At 37.4% G+C, this 23726-nt stretch overlaps 1 protein-coding gene across 1 annotated transcript in view; it reads right to left on the bottom strand.

Moving 5' to 3' along the window:
• FBXL13 (F-box and leucine rich repeat protein 13) overlaps nucleotides 1-23726 on the bottom strand; it is a 226959-nt gene that overhangs the window by 178238 nt on the left and 24995 nt on the right. The window contains exons 4-7 of the mRNA XM_036067480.2: nucleotides 18365-18432; nucleotides 17189-17343; nucleotides 15491-15600; nucleotides 12884-13051 (exon numbers count right to left, since the gene is read on the bottom strand). Coding sequence (XP_035923373.2) covers nucleotides 12884-13051; nucleotides 15491-15600; nucleotides 17189-17343; nucleotides 18365-18432 — 501 coding nt within the window. The remainder of the gene's footprint in view (nucleotides 1-12883; nucleotides 13052-15490; nucleotides 15601-17188; nucleotides 17344-18364; nucleotides 18433-23726) is intronic.

Here is a 23726-nt window from a genome sequence, read left to right as displayed (position 1 = left end):
AAACAAAATATGATAGCTATTTAAAATGAAAGGTAGCCCTAAGACACTACTTATATTCTTAAGCTAATCAAGAAATTGTGTATTTTAAGACAACTGCATTCATTGCCTAACTATGTTATTTAGACTTTCCAAATTCATCAACATAAGGCTTGTCTCTGTATTGCTTGCCAAACTACACACATCCCAAAACAAAACAAAAAACCAATCTTGCATTTTCATGGAAAATGATCTTAGCCAACCCTCCCGCTAGCTCTGAATTTGAGAGATAGTGTATTAGCCCTACCATCTGCTAACTAAGCAGCCTTTCCCAATGGGTAAATGATACTGGGGAAAATGGCTGTAAAACAGAACCTGACCTGTTTTCATGGGTTGATGTAACTGGACCTAACAAGCAAGCCTGTGGTGTAAGTGTGTTTTCCAAGTAAGTTCAAATTGCATCTCATTCCAGGTGGCTGTTTTCAATTATTCCTTCAAAACATTAGGCAACCTAAATTGTACAAATTTCAACTTCTTTTAAAAGCCAACACCTTCAAAAACTAAATAAAGTTAGATCCAACTCACATTACATTTTCATGCTTTTAACATCTTTGTTCCTCAAGTCAGTGAGAATAAATTGACCAGAGAAGTCACCAAATTAGATGCCATTTTAAACTATGATTTAAAAAATCAACTTTGCAAATCTATAGCATCAATAAGCTTAGCAAACCCAACTGTTCAAGACATGAGTCTTAGACTCTTTAATTTCCAGTTTTTCACTATTATATAAATTCACTCTTTTATTACCTTTGCATTTTTAATGGACATTCTTGACAATTTATTTGATTGGGAAAAAATTTGAGAATATCCAAAAATCATGCTGTATTTCAGTGTCATACCAAGATTTAGTCACTTGGAAAAGAAAAATGTTATTCATATACTTTTAAGGGTAATACAACTGAACAGATATAAATGGTTCCATTCCTTTTTTGTCTCAGAAGTAAAATATTCATGTACGTATTCTATTTCTTTAGAATTCTCCAGGAAGAATAAACAGAATGGTATAGAGTAATAATTTTAGCCAAGATTAGCAAAATCAGGTTCTGGTCAGTTTTGTAGTTGTCTGACTTTGGAGATGTCATTTAATTTCTTAGATCCTCAGCTCCTGAAATAGGTAAAAGCTCAACACAGAGATCTCTATGTTCTTTTCTAGATCATGATATGGTTTGAACACTGTGGCAGAGTCTACAAATCTGATCCCAAAAAGATGCTATATATCGTTCCACATGGAAGTGGGTGGGAATCAGGGTAGAAGAAGGGATGGGAAGCCTGATCATAACCTCATGTCATGATACCAGAAAGTAATATGTAAAATGCAAAAACTGGCAATGACTTTGATTGTTCTAAAACTTCAAGTAACCCAACATAAACTCTTTTCCTTAAATTTAGAGTTTGGCCAGAGACATGAGAGCAGGGAAGTTTTAAAGATCAAGCACCAAGGGGTGCCTGGGTGGCTCAGTTGTTAAGCCAGAGTCCTGGGATCGAGCCCCGCATCAGGCTCCCTGCTCAGTGGGGAGTCTGCTTCTCCCTCTCTCTCTGCTGCTCCCCCTGCTTGTGCTCTCTCTCACTCTCTCTCAAATAAATAAATAAAATCTTAAAAAAAAAAAAAAGATCAAATGCCAAAAGGGCAGAAATTGCCTAACATAATATTGCTAGTAATTGATGAGGAAGGACATGAACCCACTTCTTCTGTATTATCAAACCAAAACACTTCTTATGAGAAAACAGGCCAGTTCATAGCTCATCATAAGTGTTGAAATTTCCATATACAATTCTCTGTTAGGCCCTGGATCACTTTATGAGATGGTTTGCTGACTTTGGATGCTGTGTTCTTCATTAACTGGTATTTTTGGCTTCTCTCAATTGGGAGAGGGAAGAGCATTAAACCAGAATTCCTTTGCGGCAATTATGTACTGACTTCTTAAATACTTGTTTGCTCCTTATCTGTTGTAACTCACCCAGTCCCCACTCAAAGTCCCCTCCTGCCTAGCAACTTGCAGTTAGACATGGCCTAGTGACAAAGTTCTAGCCTAAAACACGTCAGTGAAAGTCTTGACTGTGGGGTCTTGGGGAAACTGGCTTTTCTACAAAACAGGAATAGGCCAACCTTTTTGCCTCCTACCACTGTGATTTTTCCCCTTCTTCAGGCCTGGTGAGTGAAGATATGGCTGGAGGTAGAGTAGCCATTTTGCAACCATGAGACAATAAGCAAAAAGGTGCTAAGGATTGTGGAGCGAAACAACAGAAAAATTCCATTTTTAATGGCGTTGTGGAGGACCAGACCTGGATTGCCTTCCTCTGGACTTTGTATGATAGGAAACAAATAAGACCTTATTTCTTTAAGCCCCACCATCAGTCATGTTTTCTTATATTGGTAGGTGAAAGCAGTACTAGCTCATACCTTAGAGAATTACTAAACCTGAACGCTATGTTTAAAATAGCTACTTTGGGGCGCCTGGGTGGCTCAGTTGGTTAAGCGACTGCCTTCGGCTCAGGTCATGATCCTGGAGTCCCAGGATCGAGTCCCTCATCAGGCTCCCTGCTCAGCGGGGAGTCTGCTTCTCCCTCTGACCCTCCCCCCTCTCATGCTCTCTCTCTCATTCTCTCTCTCAAATAAATAAATAAAATCTTTTAAAAAAATAAATAAAATAAAATAGCTACTTTGGAGCATACTGAAGAGTTTGCAGTCAATAACCTCCCAAAACTACAGACATCAAATTTTTTTAAGCTTTCCTTAAATCATCCATATGGAGGCCCATAAGAAAAGATGGTGTGTTCTTGAAAAAATGTGAAGCCTAAAGATCTCTCAAAACTTGATCCCTTTTCTCTTCTGTTTCAACCGGCATGGGTATTTTTATAGCTATTGAAAGCTTACCTTTTACGCCTACTTGTCAATAATTGTTTAGAGAACTGACTTTCACAAACAAAAGAAATGGCCTGGGGAAAATATTGATACTTTTATTACAGATCTGTACCTTTTCTTAAACTTGAATTGGGGCAGCATACAATAATTTCTTAAATGTTAAATTCATTCACTTGATAAATTTTTTGTATGCTTATAAATCAGGGAACATGAACAAGACATAGTCCTAGACATCCAAAAATGATTCAGTATGCGTAGACCATTGAGTGTCTTGGTTAAGAAGCAACAGAAATTGTGTTGGAAAACCATCTTGTATTTGAAGTTAACTATGCTCTCTGTCAACTACTCCTCATTGACTCAAAACTGATATTGATAATGATCTGAAAATAAGATGGCATCATTACCTGTGGCAGAAATTAAAGAAAAGCATCTGCTATCAATACTGTACCTTATATAGGCAAAACCCCTGAGAACAGAAAAGGAAACAAAGGTGGGTATGGATGGTACATTTGAAAAAAAGGGCAAAGAGATCAGGAAAACAGGACTGAGGAAGGGGGTCAGGAATTAAGTTGAAGGAGTTCCTACCTGATGGCATATATTGTCTCAGTGAAGAAGGACAGAAAGTGAAGGTGAGGGGCGATGAAGTGTGGGATTTGTCATAAGAAAAATGAAGAAGAACTGTATTAGTTTGCTCAGACTGCCAAAACAAAATATGATTCACTGGGTGGCTTAAACAATGGAAATTTATTTTTCACCGTTCTAGAGGCTGGGAAGTCCAAGATCAAGGTTCTGGTTAATTTGGTTCCTGGCTAGCTGGAAAGCCAGCTCTGTTCCTGGCTTTCAGATGACTGCCTTCTTGCGGTGTGCTCACAGGGCAGAGACAGAGCATTGGTGTCTCTGACTCTTCTTATATGGGCAACCCCCCTCTTGCATGAGACCCCACCCTTATGACCTCATTTAACCTATCTCACCTTCACAGCCCTATCTCCAAATTCAGTCATTGGTAATTAGGGCTTCAACATAGGAATCTGGGGGGAACACAAACATTCAGTCCATAACAAAAGCTTAAATAGTCTCTGTAAGAAATGAAAGAAGGAGACCCATAAAAGGATTGACAGGCACGGTTTGGGGCCATTAAGGCTGAATACCATGTAGATTCAGAAAACCATCAACAGTCTTCTACTTCCAGCCATGATGAGGTGACTTGTACCAGACTATGCCTCCTACCATAAAGAGCTAGAGAAATGGACAACATATATGAAACAACTGCTTTTAAATTTTGGACAAGAGGTATCACAATATTGTGATCTCTGGAAGAAGGGAAATCAATGGAGTGACCATATGATAGCACAAGTTTTCTTCCTAGAGGCATTTATTAGCTGCTGGTGAGAACAAGGTGGTCTCCCTAAGCCAAGGAAATAGTTAATGGGGTTCAAGGATATTGAGGCTGCTGGAATTTATAGGCAGAGTACTGGAAAAGTGGGAGTCCCGCAGAAAAGGAGCTTGAGAAGTATGCATAGGGATCCTTGCATCTTTGACTGCATTCTAAGCTGTGTGTATGTGCAAGATGATACTCCATGAGACTGGACAAAAAATGGCTACCAGGGACAAAACATCTACCAGGGATCTGTAAGCAGAGCAACTATTAGAGTTCATACAGGATTGGGAGATTTACAAGTTGAAACAAATCAGAGTGGAGACATGTCATTGAGCTCTTGGGGCATTCAAAAAAGACCCAGAAAGATCACATAGTAGGCGTAAGGATAAACTAGCCTTCAAGTGACAGTTACTCTAGATTTTCTTTAACAAACCTTAAATATAAGCTGGGAAAATTCATATTCGAGTAAATTAGCTGACTATCAAAACAAGATTCAACGTTCCTTAAAGAAAGACAATATCCAGCATGTAATAAAAAATTGTTGTATCTGTAAAAAGCAAGAAAATCTGACACATAACCAAGAGATAAATAAGAGATGCAAGCACACAGAGAAATTACAGGGTAACAGAACTAGTAGGAAAGTTCTTTAAAGCAGCTATTATAAAAAATGTTTAAGGATTTCAAAGAAAAATGAAGGAGAGAGGTGGAAATTTGAAAAATGAACGAAATAAAACTTCTGGAGATGAGGGGCGCCTGGGTGGCTCAGTCGTTAAGCATCTGCCTTCGGCTCAGGTCATGATCCCAGGCTCCTGGGATCGAGCCCCGCATCGGGCTCCCTGCTCAGCGGGAAGCCTGCTTCTCCCTCTCCCACTCCCCCTGCTGTGTTCCCTCTCTCACTGTGTCTCTTTCTGTCAAATTAAAAAAAAAAAAAAAAAATCTTAAAAAAAAAAAAACTTCTGGAGATGAATACAATATCCATAGTGAAAAAGTTCACTGGAAGGGTTTGATAGCAAATTAGACACTGCATTTTTTAAACTAAGCAAACACTATTTATTCTTTTGGGGAGAGGCAGTCAACAATAACAACAAAAAGCCCTACAATAAAACTAGCCAGATGCTACTAATGACCAATGATTTTCTTGCTATACAATATGAGCAAATTATTGCTTCTTGTGCCTTTCCCCTCTCTCCCTCCATCTCTTTCTGAGATGCTTCTAAAGTCAAGATTGACTACATGCATTTTTTTTTCCTTTTAAAGTAGTTGAAGAATAAGGAGATTAACGAAAGCCAGTAAGAATTAGAAAACATGCTAAGTTCATCTTATCTTCAAAATTCAGCAATGTGTTGCTGGTTATCTATTCCACAAATTGTTGGTGCCTTTTTTTTTTTTTCCCAATTTTGGTGACTAATGCTCTCTTTACAGGTGATTTAGACAGAAGTTAATGGCTTTTATAGACAGTTTCGTATACACTGTGCCGAACTTGCAGACAGAGCAATAAACACTATTTAAAATGAAGCACAGGGGCACCTGGGTGGCTCAGTCCGTTAAACATCTGCCTTCGGCTTAGGTGATGATCTCGGGGTCCTGGGATCGAGCACCTCATCACATCGGGCTTGGCAGGGCGTTTGCTTGTCTTCTTCTCTCTGCCCCTCCCCCTGCTTGTGCTCTCTCTCTCTCAAATAAATAAATAAAATCTTTAAAATAAATAAATAAAATGAAGCACAGAAAGAAAAAAAGAAGCTAACTAAAAATTAATAGAAATTAAATGACCTGTGGAAAGATACTAAGTTGTCTAAGCAAAGTAGACATCTATGCCAGGGTGAAGGTGCAGAAGAGCTCTATTGGCCCAGAGCAGGATATCAGAACTAGGGTCTATAAAGGACTATCCACTCGGTGGACCACCTTGCCCAGGGTTTTGGAGCCCAAGATGGGTGAGGAGGGGTGTTCCTAAGAAAGTATGGCTCAGAATGGAATTTCAGAGCCCAAGTGGAAAAAGGAAGGCAAATGAGGAAGCATGGCTCACTCTGGGCTATTGAAGCCCAAAGGAAATGAGGCCCAAGAAGAGGACATCTGCCCAGTGCAGACAGTGAGAGAATAAGCAAGGTGCGAAGGGCATCCATCCATGTGGAAGGCTATCTCAGCATAGAATGTTGGAACCTAAGAGGGATGAGGAGGTGTTCCTAACGAGAGGAAGCCAGAGTGGATGTCAGAGCCTGAGTAGGACAAAGAAGGTGAACCAGGGAAAGAAAATCCCGTGTAAGATACCAGGGGCCAAATGGGCTGTGGAGCGTGCCTCCGTGTGGGCAGACGGCATGGAGCGATAGAGCCTATGCATGTAAGAAGGGCATCCCCAAGGAGGGACAGCCTATGCATGCATTTTCAGAGCTGTGTAGGACAAGGAAGGCATCTGCCTAGGAAGCACTCAGTATAGTGTGTCTTAGCCCAAAGTTAATAAGGAAACTATACAGGGGGGAAGGCAACTGTCACATGGTGTCAGAGCCCAAGCCGTGTGAGGGGGGCCTCTTCATAAGAGGGTGGCCTGGCAAGGGATGTCAAAGCCTGAGCAGGATGAAGAAGGGAGGGGATAGTGGCAGCAACCTGTGTGACTGGTGACACACAGGGGGAGTGGCCAAATAAGTAAAGATATTCAGAATAACGAAGGCTAGGATTCTCACTGTTGGAGAAGGACATTGCAAATATGGGAAGAGAGGGAACTAGAATGAGCCCTGTGGTGCAAAATTAAAACTGGAAGTATCTGTGTGCAATTTAGGTGTGGGTATACCGAAGTACGGTGACATGGAAGTAAATGTGCATATGCATGTAGCTACCTACAGTCTCTCGTTCTTTCTACCGAGAAGGCATAAGGAGAAGTGCCACTGCAATGGCAATGAACACAGCTAGGGCTCAAATCTCGGTTTCTATGTACAAGTTCCATTAAGAAGGATTTAGGGACTTTTGGAGAAATGACTTATCCGTGGTGGGGCAGGGAAAGCACGAGATGAGCCTAGGACAGCATGCTGTGCTCTAAAGGAAGGAAGTACTGAAGAAATGATGGTTACGTATCAAAAGGACACAGAAGGCAGCTTGACTCGGTCCAAATCTAGGACAATTTGGGCACCAAAATAAATCGTGAGAGTAATGGATTATAACCCACGAATAAAATGGAAAACCAGGAGTCCATACTGACACAAATAAACAAACAAACTTAAATGAATAGGAATACTTATATAATTTTAAATTAGCCATAACATGCATATCAATTACAAAGGGGGTGACTGAATTGAAGTGGAGAAGCCTGATCAAGTGATCAAAGTGAACGTCCCCAATCATAAGCAAATCTGAATCTCCTCACTGTTTGATACAATGGGAAGAGCACAGCATGATGTCCGTGGTATTTCTAATGAAAATGTATAACCTGAGTATATTCTTGAAGAAACATCAAACAAGCTCAAATTAAGAGATATTCCACAATAAAATGGACCTAATCTTCATGTGAAGGTCATGAAAATTAAAGACTAAGGGACAGTTGCAAACTGAAGAATAAGGAGACATAGCAACCAATTGCTATGTGTGATTCTAAACCGGATCCATCAGCATTATTGGGACGTTATTGGAACAACTGGGGAAACCTGAACTGGGTTTGAGGATTTTGATGGTTGACTAAGTGAATGCTCTTGTTTACAGGAACTAAACCAACAGTAGTCAGGGGTGATGAGGTGTTATATCAGCAACTTACTTTCAAACTGCTTAGGAAAAGTTCTTCAGATGGTACTGGTAACTTGTCTATAAGCTTCAGATTGTTAAAAGTAAAATGTATCGAAAGTTTTACTTCTTTCTTACCAATTTGGATGCCTTTTATTTCTTTTGTCTGATTGCTGCACCTAGGACTTCGAGCACTATGTTGAATGAAGATGGTAAGAATGGACATCCTTGTCTTGTTCTTGATCTTAGAGGAAAAGCTCTCAGTTTTTCATCATTGAGTATGATGTTAGTTGTGGGTTTCGCATATATGGCCTTTATTATGTTGATGTATATTCCCTTTAAATCCACTTTGTTGGGGGTTTTTATCACGAATGGATGTTGTACTTTTCCCAGTGCTTTTTCTACATCTATTGGAATGATCACGAGGTTTTTATCCTTTCTTTTGTTGATGTGATGTATCATGTTGACTGATTTGCAAATATTAAACCACCTATGCATCCCTGCAATAAATTCCACTGATCATGGAGAATGTTTTTTAATGTATTGTTGGGTTCCGTTTGCTAATATTTTGTTGGGGACTTTTGCATCTATGTTCATCAGAGATACTGGCCTATAGTTTTCTTCTTTTGTAGTGTCTTTGTCTGGTTTTGGTATCAGGGTAATGCTGGCCTCATAGGATGAATTTGGAAGCTTTCCTTCCCCTTCTATTTTCTGGAATAGTTTGAGAAGAACAGACATGAACACTTTTTAAAATGTTAGGTAGAATTCATCTCTGAAACCATCTGGTCCTGGACTTTGTTTATTGGGAGTTTTTAATTACTGAGTCCATTTCATTACTCATAATCAGTCTGTTCAGATTTTCTATTTCTTTTCCTGACACAGTTTTGAAAGGTTATACGTGTCTAGGAATTTATCCACTTCTTCTAGGTTGCCCAATTTGTTGACATAAAATTTCTCACAATATTCTCTTATAATCCTTTGTACTTCTGTGGTGCTGGTCATTACATCTCTTCCTTCATTTCTGATTTTGTTTATCTGAGTCCTCTCTCTTTTTTTTTTTTTTAAGATTTTATTTATTTGACAGAGAGAGATAGTGAGAGCAGGAACACAAGCAGGGGGAGTGGGAGAGGGAGAAGCAGGCTTCCCGCTGAGCAGGGAGCCCGATGCGGGGCTGGATCCCAGGACCCTGGGATCATGACCTGAGCCGAAGGCAGACGCTTAACGACTGAGCCACCCAGGCGCCCCTCTCTTTTTTTTCTTGAGCAGTCTGGTGAAAGGTTTATCAATTTTGTTTATCCTTGCAAAGAACCAGCTCTTATTAATTAATTGAATTTAAATAATAAAAAAAAGAATCAGCTCCTGGTTTCATGGATCTTTTCTATTGCTGGTGGCTTTTTTTGGTCTCAATTTCATTTATTTCTGCTGTAATCTTTATTATTTCCTTCCTTCTACATGACATGATACTATATATAGAAAAACCAAAAGACTTCACCTAAAAACTACTGGAACAAGTAAATGAATTCAGTAAAGTCACAGGATACAAAATTAATACAGAAATCTGTTGCATTTCTATACACTAATGAAATAGCAGAAAAAAAAATTAAAAACAATCCCATTTACAGTTGCATAAAAAAGAATAAAATTCCTAGGAATAAACCAAGGAGGTGAAAGATCAAAGAAATTGACGATGACACAAACAAATAGAAAGATATTCCATACTCATGGATTGGAAGAACCAATATTGTTAAAATGTCCATACTACCTAAAATAATCTACAGATTTAATGCAATCACTATCAGAATACCAACAACATTTTTCACAGAACTGGAACAAATAATCCTAAAATTTGTATAGAACCACAAAAGACACCAAACAGCCAAAACAAAACTAGAGGTATCACAATACTAGATTTCAAGATATATTATATAGCTATAGCATGCAAATAGTATGATACTGGCACAAAAATAGACACATAGATCAAGGGAACAGAATAGAGTCCAGAAATAAACCCATGCTTATATGGTCAATTAATCTATGACAAAGGAGAGAAGACTATACAATAGGGAAAAGACAGACTCTTCAACAAATGGTGTTGGGAAAACTGGACAGCAACATGCAAAAGAATGAACCTGGACCACTTTCTTACACTGCACACAAAAATAAACACAAAATGGATTAAAGACCTAAATGTGATACCTGAAACTATAAAACTCCTAGAAGAAAACATAGGCAGTAATTTCTTTGACATCGGCCATAGAAGCATTTTTCTAGATATGTCTCCTCAGACAGAGGAAACAAAACAAAGTTAAACTATTGGGACTATGCTAAAATAAAAAGCTTTTGCACAGTGTAGGAAACCATCAATAAAATGACAAGGCAACCTACTGAATGGGAGAAGATATTTGCAAATGATATATCTGATAAGGGGTTAATATCCAAAGTATACAAAGAACTTATACAACTCAACATCAAAAAAAACAATCTGATTTAAAAATGGGCAGAAGACATGAACAGACATTTCACCCAAGAAGACATACAGATGGCCAACAAACACATGAAAAAATGCTCAACATCACTGATCATCAGGGAAATGCAAATCAAAACACAAAGAGATATCACCTCACACCTGTCAGAATGGCTAAAATCAAATACACAAGAAACAACAAGTTTTGGAACCCTCGTGCACTACTGGTAGGAATGCAAATTGGTATAGCCACAGTGGAAAACAGTATGGATTTCCTAAAAAAATTAAAAATAGAATTACCATATGATACGGTAATACCACTACTGGGTATTTACCCAAAGAAAATGAAAACACTAATTTAAAAAGATATATGCATCCCTATGTTTATTGCATTATTTACAATAATCGAAATGTGGAAACAACCCAAGTGTCCATCATTAGTTGAATGGATAAAGAAGTAGTATACATACAATGGAATATTACTCAGCCATTAAAAAAGAACGAGATCTTGACAACATGGATAGACTTAGGAAGTATGATGCTAAGTAAAATAAGTTAGGGAAATACAAATACCATTGTGATTTTACTCATATGTGGAATGTAAGAAACAAAGCAAATGAACAAGCAAAGAAAAAAAAAAGGCAAACAAAAAAACAGACTTTTAAATACAGAAAACAAACTGGTGGTTGCCAGAGGAGAGGTGGGTGGAGGGATGGGTGAAATAGATAAAGCGGATGAAAAGCACACTTATTGTGACCACCACTAAGTAATGACCGTTGAATCATTACATTGTACACCTGAAACTAATATAACACTGTATGTTAATTACATTTCAGTAATAAAATAAGTAACAAAAAAAGTATATGCTGAATAAGATATAACGGATCATTTAAAGCAAAAATAATAAATTACATTGCAGGGTTTATAAACACCTAGGAATATAATGCATGGCAACAATAGCATGAGGCACAGGAGAAAGAAAATGAAAGCGTACTCTTACTAGGTTTTTACCTTATATGTAAACTGGTAGAAAATTATGTGAAGGTGTAATCTGTGATAAATTGTAAAAGCATTATTATAAACCCTAGAGCAGCCACTGATAAAGTAAACAAACATTAGCAGTGAACAGTATAGGAATTCAAAGACAAAAAACAGCTGTATTGGTGTAAGAAAGAGTGTGATATGGCTTAGAAAAACAACTAAGTGGGGCGCCTGCGTGGCTCAGTGGGTTAAGCATCTGCCTTCGGCTCAGGTCATGATCCCAGGGTCCTGGGATCCAGTCCTACCTCGGGCGCCCTGCTCAGCAGGAAGCCTGCTTCTCCCTCTCCTGCTCACCCTGCTTGTGCTCTCTCTCTTTCTTTCTCTCTCTGCCAAATAAATAAAAATCCTTATAAAAAAAAAAAAAACTAAGAATAACATTAATATGACACAAAAAGAAATAATTAGGGCAAGAGTGCTAGACTTTGTTACATAGAGCTCTAAAATTTCTCTCATTGAAAGACTGTACAGATAAAACTGAAAGCAAACATCAAGTGTAGAAGGGAAATCTCTGATATATTCCAGGCAAAGAGTTGATATTACCAATATACAAAGAGTTATTACAAACCAGTAAGCAACTTATAGGAATTCCAATTTAAAAATGAACAAAATATGATAGACAATTTATAAAGAGGAAATTATGGGTGAAAATATCCTTATCCTAACTCCATGCTATACATGGAGTGCAGGATTAGATATAGACACATAGATACCTTGTTCCCAAATATAACTTGAGCTTAATTCTGTACATTTAGTGGTGTGTATTTAATACATGGGATTTTATAACGTGAAGCCGCCATCAATCAGAATAAGGTGATATTTTACAGCGCTTCTACCATTTATCAGGCAGTCTCACAAAGAAGTTACTTATCCATCAAAAGAGAATATAACCAGTAGTTGGAATTATGGCTTATCTTTCAGAGATCAATTCAATGAATTGTAAGCTGTAACTACATGATTCTTTTTATGAATTCACAATCTAAGGAAAAAAGATAGTATAAATATTTTATCTAACTGAAAGTTTCAATAACACAAGCCCATTTAAATCCCAGAGTGGAGGCATTATGTGAAGCTTAAAAGATTAGGGGATTAAAGATGAAAAAGTAAATGCTTCAGCATCTGAAACCTGTTCCACCTTAAATGACAATATATGCTTTAAGGAGGAATGTTTTCCTTCCCTTCTTATTTCCTACAGCTTTACTTTCTCCACTTTTGATTGCTAGATTCATCTTATAGCCATCCAAAAGGATGACCTCTAAAAAATGAGTTGAACCCAAAGCTAGTTGTAAAAAAACATGTTTCTTTGAAATAGGATTTCCATCATTCACCTAAGGTTTATAAAACCACTCTTTAAATAAACACTGTGAAAATGACTAGTTACGATACATGAATTCATACGAACCCGTGAGATCACCCTTTCGGGTAACAGTGAAATGTCACATTCAGGAATCTCGCCTGCAAGAGAGGTTTCAGACGTACTTTGTTCAGGAAAAATGGATTCTTCTTTAGCAACTACTTTGAGTTTTAACTTGCTTCTCCATTTCAGTAACTGAAGTTCATGTTTTAACATCTGCCATGAAAATAATTGACAAATTCCATGTCATTGTCGTAAAGGTTAAATGAGATAATATGTATATAGCTCAGTGCTCGACACCATGATAGCACCGGATAAACATTCTTCATTATTGTTATCCCTGCTACATAAACAATCTTTGTCCACAGCATGGTTAATACTCTCTAGACCACCAGAGCATGAGCGATCATTTCCGTCTGTTGTCAGACATCAACGGCTTAGGCAACAACCTCGAGGGTGTGGTCCAACCTCCTCCTTTCGATGACGAAGCTGAAACCCACAGAGTCAAGGCTCTGGTAATGAGTGAACTGATATTTGGGCCATGGAAAGGAGGTGGTTAGCACAGAGATAAAAAAGGAGAGTTAGAGGTAAGCATTTGGGGTCTTGCCTGATTTACTGTTACAAAATGTCCCCATTTTAACTTTGAATACATTCCTTAAAACTGCATAATCGAGAAAAAGCCATAAGGGTAAATAAGTGTTACACACACACACACACACACACACGAGCCTAAGAAAGGGTACACATTGGAGAAGTAGCACCCAGAAGTGTTCCCTGCTTTCTCCGCCCAGCACACACCTGCCTTGCTCACCTCACCCACTTAAGTGAGTGATGGTTAGGCCAAGAAATCACATAGCTAGAAGAAAATGTTTTCTCTAAACACCCAATTAACTATGGAATATACATCTATATTAAGGATACTACTATATTATGTATAATATACATTGTTATATATATTAATATCTATCAACTACTGCATGCAAAACATCATGCCCAGTGTATGGGGATGATTAAGAGAACAATACTGCCTCAGGGATGTTCAGTTCAAGAGGGGTGTGAAAGGGGCAGACTAGTCATGTACGGTTACTTATTTCACCATGAGACAATCACTGATCAGACGCCGGGGGAGCCAGGGTCAAAATGCTAGCTTAGTGCACAGTGTTCGAAAACACCGAACAGGGGCGCCTGGGTGGCTCAGTCGGCGAAGCAGCTGACTCTTGATTTTGGCTCAGGTCATGATTTCAGGGTCTTGAGATCAAGCCCCGCATCAGGCTTCCTGCTCAGTGCGGAGTCTGCCTGAGATTCTTTCTCTCCCTCTCCCTCTGTCCATCCCGCCCCCCCCCCCGCAATGTTCTCGTTCTCTCTCTCTCTCTCTCTCTCAAATAAATAAATAAATCTTAAAAGAAAGAAAGAAGAACACTGAACAAGCAGACTAAAACAGTGGTCCCTAAAGTATAACTGGTGAACCAGCAACACTGAACATGTATGTACTCCACCAATGCTGGAGGACATCCTCTAAGAACACCGATTCAATACCAGTAGGTGCTTGATGAATCTCAGTGTCCTCTGCAGACTCTAGCACTGTTTCCAGCATAGATCTTTGCATACCCTCTTGGTATGTATATGGTATCACCAATCTCAACATCTGAACCAGGTAACGATGGGAGGGTGTTGATCCTGCCCTTGATGAGACGACTACTAAACAGGGAGTTTGATTTATTTTTCTGTTTCTTATTTACCCCCACTTTGTATTTCAAGACCATTGATAAAACATTACCTACGAAGTAATATAACTTAAAAAATTCCATTTTTCTATGTCTGATCCTAGTAGTTACTGTGAGTATTCTAAAACAACATTAAGTAATAATGTACTAATAGCTTAAGCAAACTAGAGATATTTTTAAGTTTGGAGGAATTTGCTTGGGCCCTCTGTTTTAATTGCTTTAATTAAAGTGTCACATCCTTTAAGTTTAGCAATTTAGTAATTTTTTAAATAATTTATATTAAAATTAAAATGTATTACATTGAATGTTGAAAAAAGAATAATAATTTAATCTTATCTAGAAAAGAAATATTTATTCAGTCTTTATCATATCAAATAGTTTCTTTTCCATTTGAGATATCTATATCCATCTAAACACTTGCTTAAACAAAATTCTTCATTTTTATCAATAATTTTAAACAAAATGCTGAAATGATTTTTCCTCAATGTTCACAGTTGAAATGAAACAACAGAATTTATTAGAAAATATTTTTGGTAGCTGAAGTATAATTTAAATTATCAAATTAAAAGAATAAAGACCCCATCAAAAGTATATAATATTGGGGCACCTGGGGGATTCAGTAGGTTAAGCATCTGACTTCAGCTCAGGTCATGGTCTCAGGGTCCTGGGATCGAGCCCCACGATCGAGCCCTACCTCCAGCTCCCCACTCAGCAGGGAGTCTGCTTGTCCCTCTCCCTCTCACTCTGTCCCTCCTCCCCACTCAGGCACACACACGCACTCTCTCAAATAAATAAGCAAAATCTTTTTTTAAAAAAGTATGTAATATTCAGTATTTTAGTACTTTCCACACATACCATTATTATCTGAGGCAACATCAATATAAGGACAAAATTTAGTTTCTAAAAAAATTAAGTTTCCAAGATACCATACCAGCTCATCTTCTCTCTTTTTATACTTATGTCTTGCTTTATCCCTCCATTTAGTTAGGATAGCTATTAGCTTGTAACGGCAGCACATCTTTTGCATCCGCAATAGTGTATCTAAAGAAAATTTATTAGATTAGTGTGTATATATAAAGATGTTTCCAAAAAAACAAAGTATTTAATATTCTATCATGTTTATAATATGAACCAATATTGCATCTGGCAGTTTTTGTTTGATTTTAATTACATCTAAAATTAATTACTTTTGACAGCAGTAGATCTTTACTCTGGAAACTTTATTAACCTGTAAATATCACCTTTGCTCTTGGAAATTAAGATGTAGGGGCACCTGGGTGGCTCAGCCTGTTAAGCGTCTGTCTTCGGCTCAGGTCATGATCCCAGGGTCCTGGGATCAAGGCCCGCACTGGGCTCCCAGCAAGGAGCCTGCTTCTCCCTCTCCCTCTGTCCTTCCCCCTGCTCATGCTCACTCTCTCTCTCTCTTTCAAATAAGTAAATAAAATCTTTTTAAAAATTAAAAAATATATATTAAGATGTAATAGATGTAATAACACGTCAATATATATATGACACATCATTTTTTTAAAATCAAACCAGTTCTTTATAAAACCAGAACTTCCAAACTTATTCATAGAAATACAATTATAAGGTAGTATTCTGATTTAGTTAAATGCCCTATGATTAAATAAATTGCTCCATTTTATGTTTTAACTAAGGGTCCAAAGCTCAAATACAGGGGCCAGGCCAGGAAGGAGGATGACTACGGCAGGCCCTGGGGACACCGCTTAAGAGGGCATTGGCTTCTTAGCTGAAGCTAATTGTTTCCTCTCAGAATTAGAGGCCCATCAATCTTATGTTAAAACCTTCAGAGGGCACCTTGGTGGTTCAGTCAGTTAAGCATCCAACTCTTGAGTACCGCTCAGGTCATGATCCTGATCAGGGTCAGGAGATGCAGCCCCGCCTCCGGCGCATGCTGGGCGTGGAATCTGCTTAAGATTCTCTCTCTCCCTCTCCCTCTGCCCCTCCGCCCCATGCTCCCATGTGTGCACTCTCTCTTGCTCTCTCTCCCTCCCTCCCTAAAAAAAAAAACAAACCCTCAGAGGGCTCACTCTGACTGAGGTACCAGGAGTAACTGATCAAGAGGAAATGATTCTCTGATTTGCAGTAGCCATAAACCAATATTCGGTAAGTGGCTAAAATCTGAGCAAAAGGCTGGAGTTCCCTATTCCTGCTCCGAAGATCATGTACGTGCCCTGTCTACTCATTACAACTACCAAGGGTTTAAGGAAAGGAAAATTCGTTTTGTTTCCTCATGTATCCATTAAATGAAATATCTGTAAAGAATGGAAAACTCTCTACAAGAAATAGTCAATTTTGGTACCTGTGATATACCAGCTCTCTATGAGTAAAAATGATGATAGTAGATCCCTATTTATATTTATATTTGTACATACATCACACAGATCCCCACAGGATTTTATTTCAAACATGCCTGTTTTCTGTTACAATAAAACCCTTTGAGACAAATCTCATTTAAATGTAAGACATTTAATTAGTGGCTTTACATTTCATGACAGTTCTCTAGACATCATGATAAAGTCTCTAGTACCAACTGATGAATTGTTAAGTGTGTTGATTCTTTGAATAAATGAATACAAAAACTAACCGCTACTATGTTAGGATTTACCTGTAAGTTGTTTTTTTTGACCCTCTGTATAAGAGTGCCAGAGACGAAATATGTATTTTTGAAGTCTGAAATTGTCATATTCCATTGCTTTTTCCATCTTTTCAGCCAGAAGTTCATCTTCATTTATAAGAGGTATCGCTATGTCTCTCCAAGTGCTATAGGCAGAAGATACAGAAAAATAGTATTTTGACGTTATGGCAACACATTACTAATAAATGGAGAGGGAGAAGGAGTAATAATACCTCCTTTATCTCCTCAAAATTCACAGCATAGAAAGAAATTGTTCAATTATTGTTATTGTTTTATTTCTAGCTAGTCCTGTGTTTCCTTTGAGCTTGTACTTCCCTTTGCTACATTTCTAAAACCCAGTAAAGATCTGAAATTCAGAAGTTTTTTCATAACCTATATAGAGGCTAAACTAGACCTGACCTAAAGTAATTTTGCCTCGGGGCACCTGGATGGCTCAGTTGGTTGCGCATCCCACTCTAGATTTTGGCTCAAGTCATGATCTTGGGGTCCTGGGATCAAGCCCCACAACAGGCTCTATACTCAGCGCAGATTCTCTCTCTCCCTCTCCCCCTGCCCCTCCTTCCTCCCCCCTCCCACTCTTTCTCTCTCTCTAAAATAAATAAGTAAATCTTAAAAATAAATAAATAAATATTTAAAAACTAAAGTAATTTTGCATCAAAACCTCCCTAGACTTGACACATAGCTATTCATAATCTTTTTAAAATTTCATTTCATATACATTTCATTTCATTTTATATACATATATAATATATAGAGAGAAATACTAATATGTTTGAATATGTTTGGTTCCAACATGCTGCCCCAGACACCACTGAAGATGTTATATAATACACAGAATGTGCAGAAATTACCTTTGTAAATTTTTTTTAAGAAAAGGAATCTAAATTTCAAAACATATCTCCAAGGGTTTCAGATGAAGGGATTATAGACGTACACTTTCAAAAAAAGCAATACCTTGAAGAAGTAAAGAACATATTTTAACTAAGTAAAAGCCAAATAAAAATAAAAGAAATATATAATGCAAAATGGTGGAGACATGATTACATAGATAAAATCAGAACGACTGGCCAAAAATGAGTTGTTCTTCCTATGGAGAATATTAAGAATAAAAACACAAAGAAATAGGATGTAAAATCACATTCTTACCAAAAATGGGTCTTTACTAAATGTCCGGTATAAAAAGTACATGCTTTTATCATCAATTCTGGAGTCATCTAAAGTAAATAAATAAATGAAATAGCACACATTAGAAGAAAGTGGAATGCAAAGGCTAACTCCAGAAGATGCAGAGGAAAATGAGAGCAATGATTACCTTGGGCAGTAGGGAGACAGGAGCAGATTAGAAGAACTACATGCCAATTATGTATTTTGTAACTTTATTGTGTATGTCCGCTACCAATTTTTCAAAAGTTAAAATCGCAGCTTAAAATTTTCTCATCGTATTGTATTTACTTTAAAGCATTTTAAGTAAGTTCTATGGTATTATTATTATTGTCAGTTGTATTGGTAGGAGTACAGAGTTGTGGGTCTGCTGGTCACCATTAAACTGAATGATTTTGCCTTCTCAAGAGTATAAAATGAAATTTTCTTTAAAAAAAAAAAAAAGCTTACAGGAATGCCTCACCAAGAAGTAATAGGAAAGCCACATAAATTAAAATTTTGGAATATGCTGAAAGAGATGCAAATTTATCTATCACTTGCAACTATTCACAATAACATACATTAACATATGGGAACAGCTAACTGAGCATTACCTTCTGTACATTCTTTAATGAGTAAAAATAATGTCACATTACACATTTGTTATATGTACATGGTACTGTGAAGTACTAATGGTGTTATTTTTTCTCATGTTTTCACTACCCTGTTTGCCATATAAATAAACATGTGGCCAAACATCTGTTTGGTTCAAATCTCTACCAACTGCCAGAATTCTGAATTCCACTTTTCACAGACAAATGTTTTTCTCCTTTGCACATTGCTGTAAATGCTTTGTTGAGGTCATAGATACAACATACACATGTTAATCATGGAGTTATTTAAGGCATACAACAGAGGCCGCCTGATGTTCAGTGACATTTGGAAATCCTCAGCGTGATGGAGATTATATGTAAATTATGCTTGTGGTGAGGGAGAACATAAATCACTGAAGTCAGTTTTTACTAAATTCTGATTTTCGTAAGGGAAAGGAATCCAGACGAACAAAGTAAGAGTATTGGGGATATCACAGCAGGGTGGATAAAACCAGGAAAGGAGGGGCGCCTGGGTGGCTCAGTCATTAAGCATCTGCCTTCAGCTCAGGTCATGATCCCAGAGTCCTGGGATCGATCTCTGCATCGGGCTCCCTGCTCTGTGAGAAGCCTGCTTCTCCCTTTCCCACTCCCCCTGCTTGTGTTCCCTCTCTAGCTGTGTCTCTCTCTGTCAAATAAATAAATAAATCCTTAAAAAAAAAAAAAACATTAAAAATACCATATAATTTATTAATTCCACTTTTGGGTATTTATTTGAAGCAAATGAAAACACTAATTTGAAAAGATATATGTACCCTTATGTTTACTGCAACATTATTTATAATGAAGTGGCAGAAGTAAGGACAAATTTCATCTACAATACAATTTTCCTGCTCTGCCATTAGCCCCTAAATTTCCTAAGATTAAACTTTTTTTAGAAGATACAACCTGGAAAGTACTATATAAATATCTACAATAATATGGCATAGTTCATTAAAAAATGAGCATATTACAGATCAAATGAATGAAAACAAAAATTACAATTCAGCTGGTAACTCTTGAACTCGAGTTTTCTAATAATCAACTCTTTAAATCAACATAAAACTGTTCTTTCTATTCTATTCTTGAAAGAAGTTGCAGTCCTCATCAATCCATGATTTATATGCTGGAAGAGTTTCTCATTCTAATATTCCTTTTTTTTTTAAGAGTTCCTTTCCCTAAATTCTTATTTTAATTTCACATATATTGTTCTCCCGATTAAACAAAAAAAATAAATAAAAACACTGATAGAATGAAAATAGCCATGATTTTTCTTCATTGTTGGCATCCTCTTGTTTTCTCCACAGGGAAAATAGCTTTAAGAGAGTGTCACTGGGGGGGCGCCTGGGTGGCTCAGTCGGTTAAGCGTCTGCTTTCAGCTCAGGTCATGATCCCAGGGTCCCAGGATTGAGCCTCTCATCAGGCTCCCGGCTGAGCGGGGAGTCTGCTTCTCCCTCTCCCTCTGCCTGCCACTCCCCCTGCTTGTTCTCTCTCTCTCTGTCAAATAAATAAATAAAATCTTAAGAAAAAAAAAAGGAGAGTGTCACTGGGGCACTGACCTGCAGCCAAGGCTCAAGCCGAGTACAGCCCCATCCCCCACTTGGGGCTAGGCCTGTGTCAGCGCAACTGAGGCTCAGCAGCCCCTCTGGCCGGTGTAACCATCAGACAGATGCCGGTACGCTCAGTCACACGGTTCTGCTTCCACTGCTCAACGTCTTCACTGTTGCTCCAGCAACTTGCTTTCTACTTTTTTGGGGGGGGAGGGGCAGTGTCTTGAAATATTTTTTTATTCATTCATTCATTCATTCATTCATTCATTCATTTATGTATTTATATATATCATTGTTGTTGAAATATAGTTGACATACAATGTTAGTTTCAGGTATACAACAAAGTAATGAAAAACTTCTATACATTATTCAGTGGTTACCACAACTAGTGTAGTAAAACATCTGTCATCATACAAGATTTTTACAATATTATTGGCTAGATTCCCTATCCTGTGCTTTTCATCTCCATGACTTATTAATTTTTTAACTAAGAGCTTGTACCTCTTAATTCCCTCTTCCATTTCCCATATTCCCCACCCACCTCACCTCTGGCAACTATTGGTTTGTTCTCTGAATGTATGAGTCTGTTCTCTTTTTTGTTTGTTCAGTCATTTCTTCTGTTTTTTGGAGTCCACATGTAAGTGAAATCATCTGGCTTTTGTCTTTCTCTGTCTAACTTATTTCACTTAGCATAACAGCCTCTAGGTCCATCTATATTGTTGCAAATGGCAAGATCTCATTCTTTTCAAATGGCTGGAGAGTATTCCATTATATATATGTACCACCTTTTCTTTATCCATGTATCTATTGATGGACACTTGGGTTGCTTCCATATTTTGGCTATTATAAATAATGTTGCAGTAAACATAAGGGTACATATATCTTTTCAAATTAGTGTTTTCATTTTCTTCAAATACATACCCAAAAGTGGAATTAATAGATTATATGGTATTTTTAATTTTTTGAGGAACCTCCATACTGTTTTCCATATTAGTTGTACCAATTTACATTCTCACCAACATTGCACAAGGATTCTCTTGTCTTCACACCCTCACCAACACTTGTTATTTCTTGTTTTTTGATACTAACCATTCTGACTGGTGTGAGGTGATATTTCATTGTGGTTTTGATTTTCATTTCCCTGATGATGAGTGATGTTGAGCATCTTTTCATGCATCTGCTGGCCATCTGTATGTCATTCTTGGAAAAAAAAAGTCTATTCAGATCCTCTGCCCATTTTTAATTGGATTATTTGTGTTGTGTTTTTTGGTGTTGAGTTGTATAAGTTCTCTATATATTTTGGATTTTAAGCACTATCACATATATTATTTGCAAATATCTTCTCCCCTTCAGTAGGTTGTCTTTTCATTTTGTTGTTAGTTTCCTTTGTTATGCAAAACTTTTTATTTTGGTGTACTCCCAGTAATTTATTTTTGTTTTTGTTTCCCTTGCCTGAGAAGAGTATCCATAAATATGTTGCAAAGGCTATTGTCCAAGAGATTACTGTCTATGTTTTCTCTTAGAAGTTTTATGATTTCAAGACTCACATTTAGGTTTTTAATCCATTTTGAGTTCATTTTTGTGCATGGTGTAAGAAAGTGGTTCAGTTTCATTCTTTTACATGTAGCTGTTCAGTTTTCCCAACACCATTTGTTGAAGAGACTGTCTTTTACCCATTGTACATTCCTGCTCCCTAGACTATTCTTTAGGGATCATTCAAATAGTTTGTATACTCCTCCCTCCTTTGTCATAGTTTAATTGACAGTGTAATTGTGGGCTTATTTCTGGGCTCTCTCTCCTATTCCCTTGATCTATGGGTCTATTTCTGTGCCAGTACCATACTGTTTTGATTACAATCACTTTGTAGTATAGCCTAAAATCTGAGATTGTGATATTTCCAGTTTTGTTCTTTCCCAAGATTGTTTTGGCTATCCAGGGTCTTTCGTGGTTCCATAAATATTTTAGTATTACTCTAGTTTTGTAAAAAAAAAAAAAAATGCTGTTTGTATTTTGATAGATATTGCCTTATGTCTGTAGATTGCTTTGAGTATTATGGACATTTTAACATTAATTCTTCCAATCCATGAGCATGGTATGTCTTTCCATTTGTGTCATCTTCAATTTCTTTCATCGATGTTTTGTAGTTTTCAGAGTGTGGGTCTTTTACCTCCTTGGTTAAGTTTATTCATAGATTATTTATTCTTTTGATGCAATTGTAAGTAGAATTGTTTTTTTTTTATTATTTCTCTTTCTGCTACTGTGTAATATATTAGTGTATAAAAACACGGGTGCCTGGGTGGCTCAGTTGTTAAGCGTCTGCCTTCGGCTCAGGTCATGATCCCAGGGTCCTGGGATCGAGTTCCACATCGGGCTCCCTGCTCTGCAGGAAGCCTGCTTCTCCCTCTCCCACTATCCCTGCTTGTGTTCCTGCTCTCACTATCTCTCTCTCTGTCAAATAAATAAAATCTTAAAAAAAAAAAAAAAACACACACACACACAACAGATTTCTGTATATTAATTTTCTACCCTGCAACTTTAGTGAATTCATTTATTAATCCTAATAGTGTTCTGTTGGAGTACTGGGGGTTTTTATAAATTGTATGATGTCATCTGCAAACAGTGACAGTTTTACTTCTTCCTCACCAATTTGGATGCCTTTTATTTCTTTTTCTTGTCTGATAGCTGTGGTTAGGACTTCCAATACTGTGTTGAATAAAAGCAGTGAAAGTGGACATCCTTGTCTTCTTCCTGATCTTAGAGAAATGGCCTTCAGTTTTTACCATTGAGTATGATGTTAGCTATGGGTTTTTCATATATAGCCTTTATTATGTTGAGGTGTGTTTCTTGTATTCCCACTTCGTTGACAGTTTTATCATAAGTAGATGTGTATTTCGTCAAGTAATTCTGCATCTATTGAAATAATCATGTGGTTTTTATCCTTCTTCTTGTTAATGTGTTGCATTGTTTTGATTGATTTGCAAAGATTGCATCCCTGGAATAAATCCCACTTGATTGTAGTGGTCAATCCCTTGAATGTAAGGTTGAATTTGGTTTGCTAATATTTTGTTAAGGATTTTTGCATGTATGTTCACCAGAGATATGGGCCTGTAGTTTTCTCTTTTTGTAGTGTCTCTGTCTGGTTTTGGTATCAGAGTATTGTTGGTCTCATAGAATGAATTTAAAGCATTC

The sequence above is a fragment of the Halichoerus grypus genome, chromosome 12 (assembly GCF_964656455.1).
Source record: "Halichoerus grypus chromosome 12, mHalGry1.hap1.1, whole genome shotgun sequence".
Classification (NCBI taxonomy): Eukaryota; Metazoa; Chordata; class Mammalia; order Carnivora; family Phocidae; genus Halichoerus; species Halichoerus grypus.
Note: the sequence above shows the minus strand (reverse complement) of the source record. Positions and strands in the feature narration are given on the sequence as shown.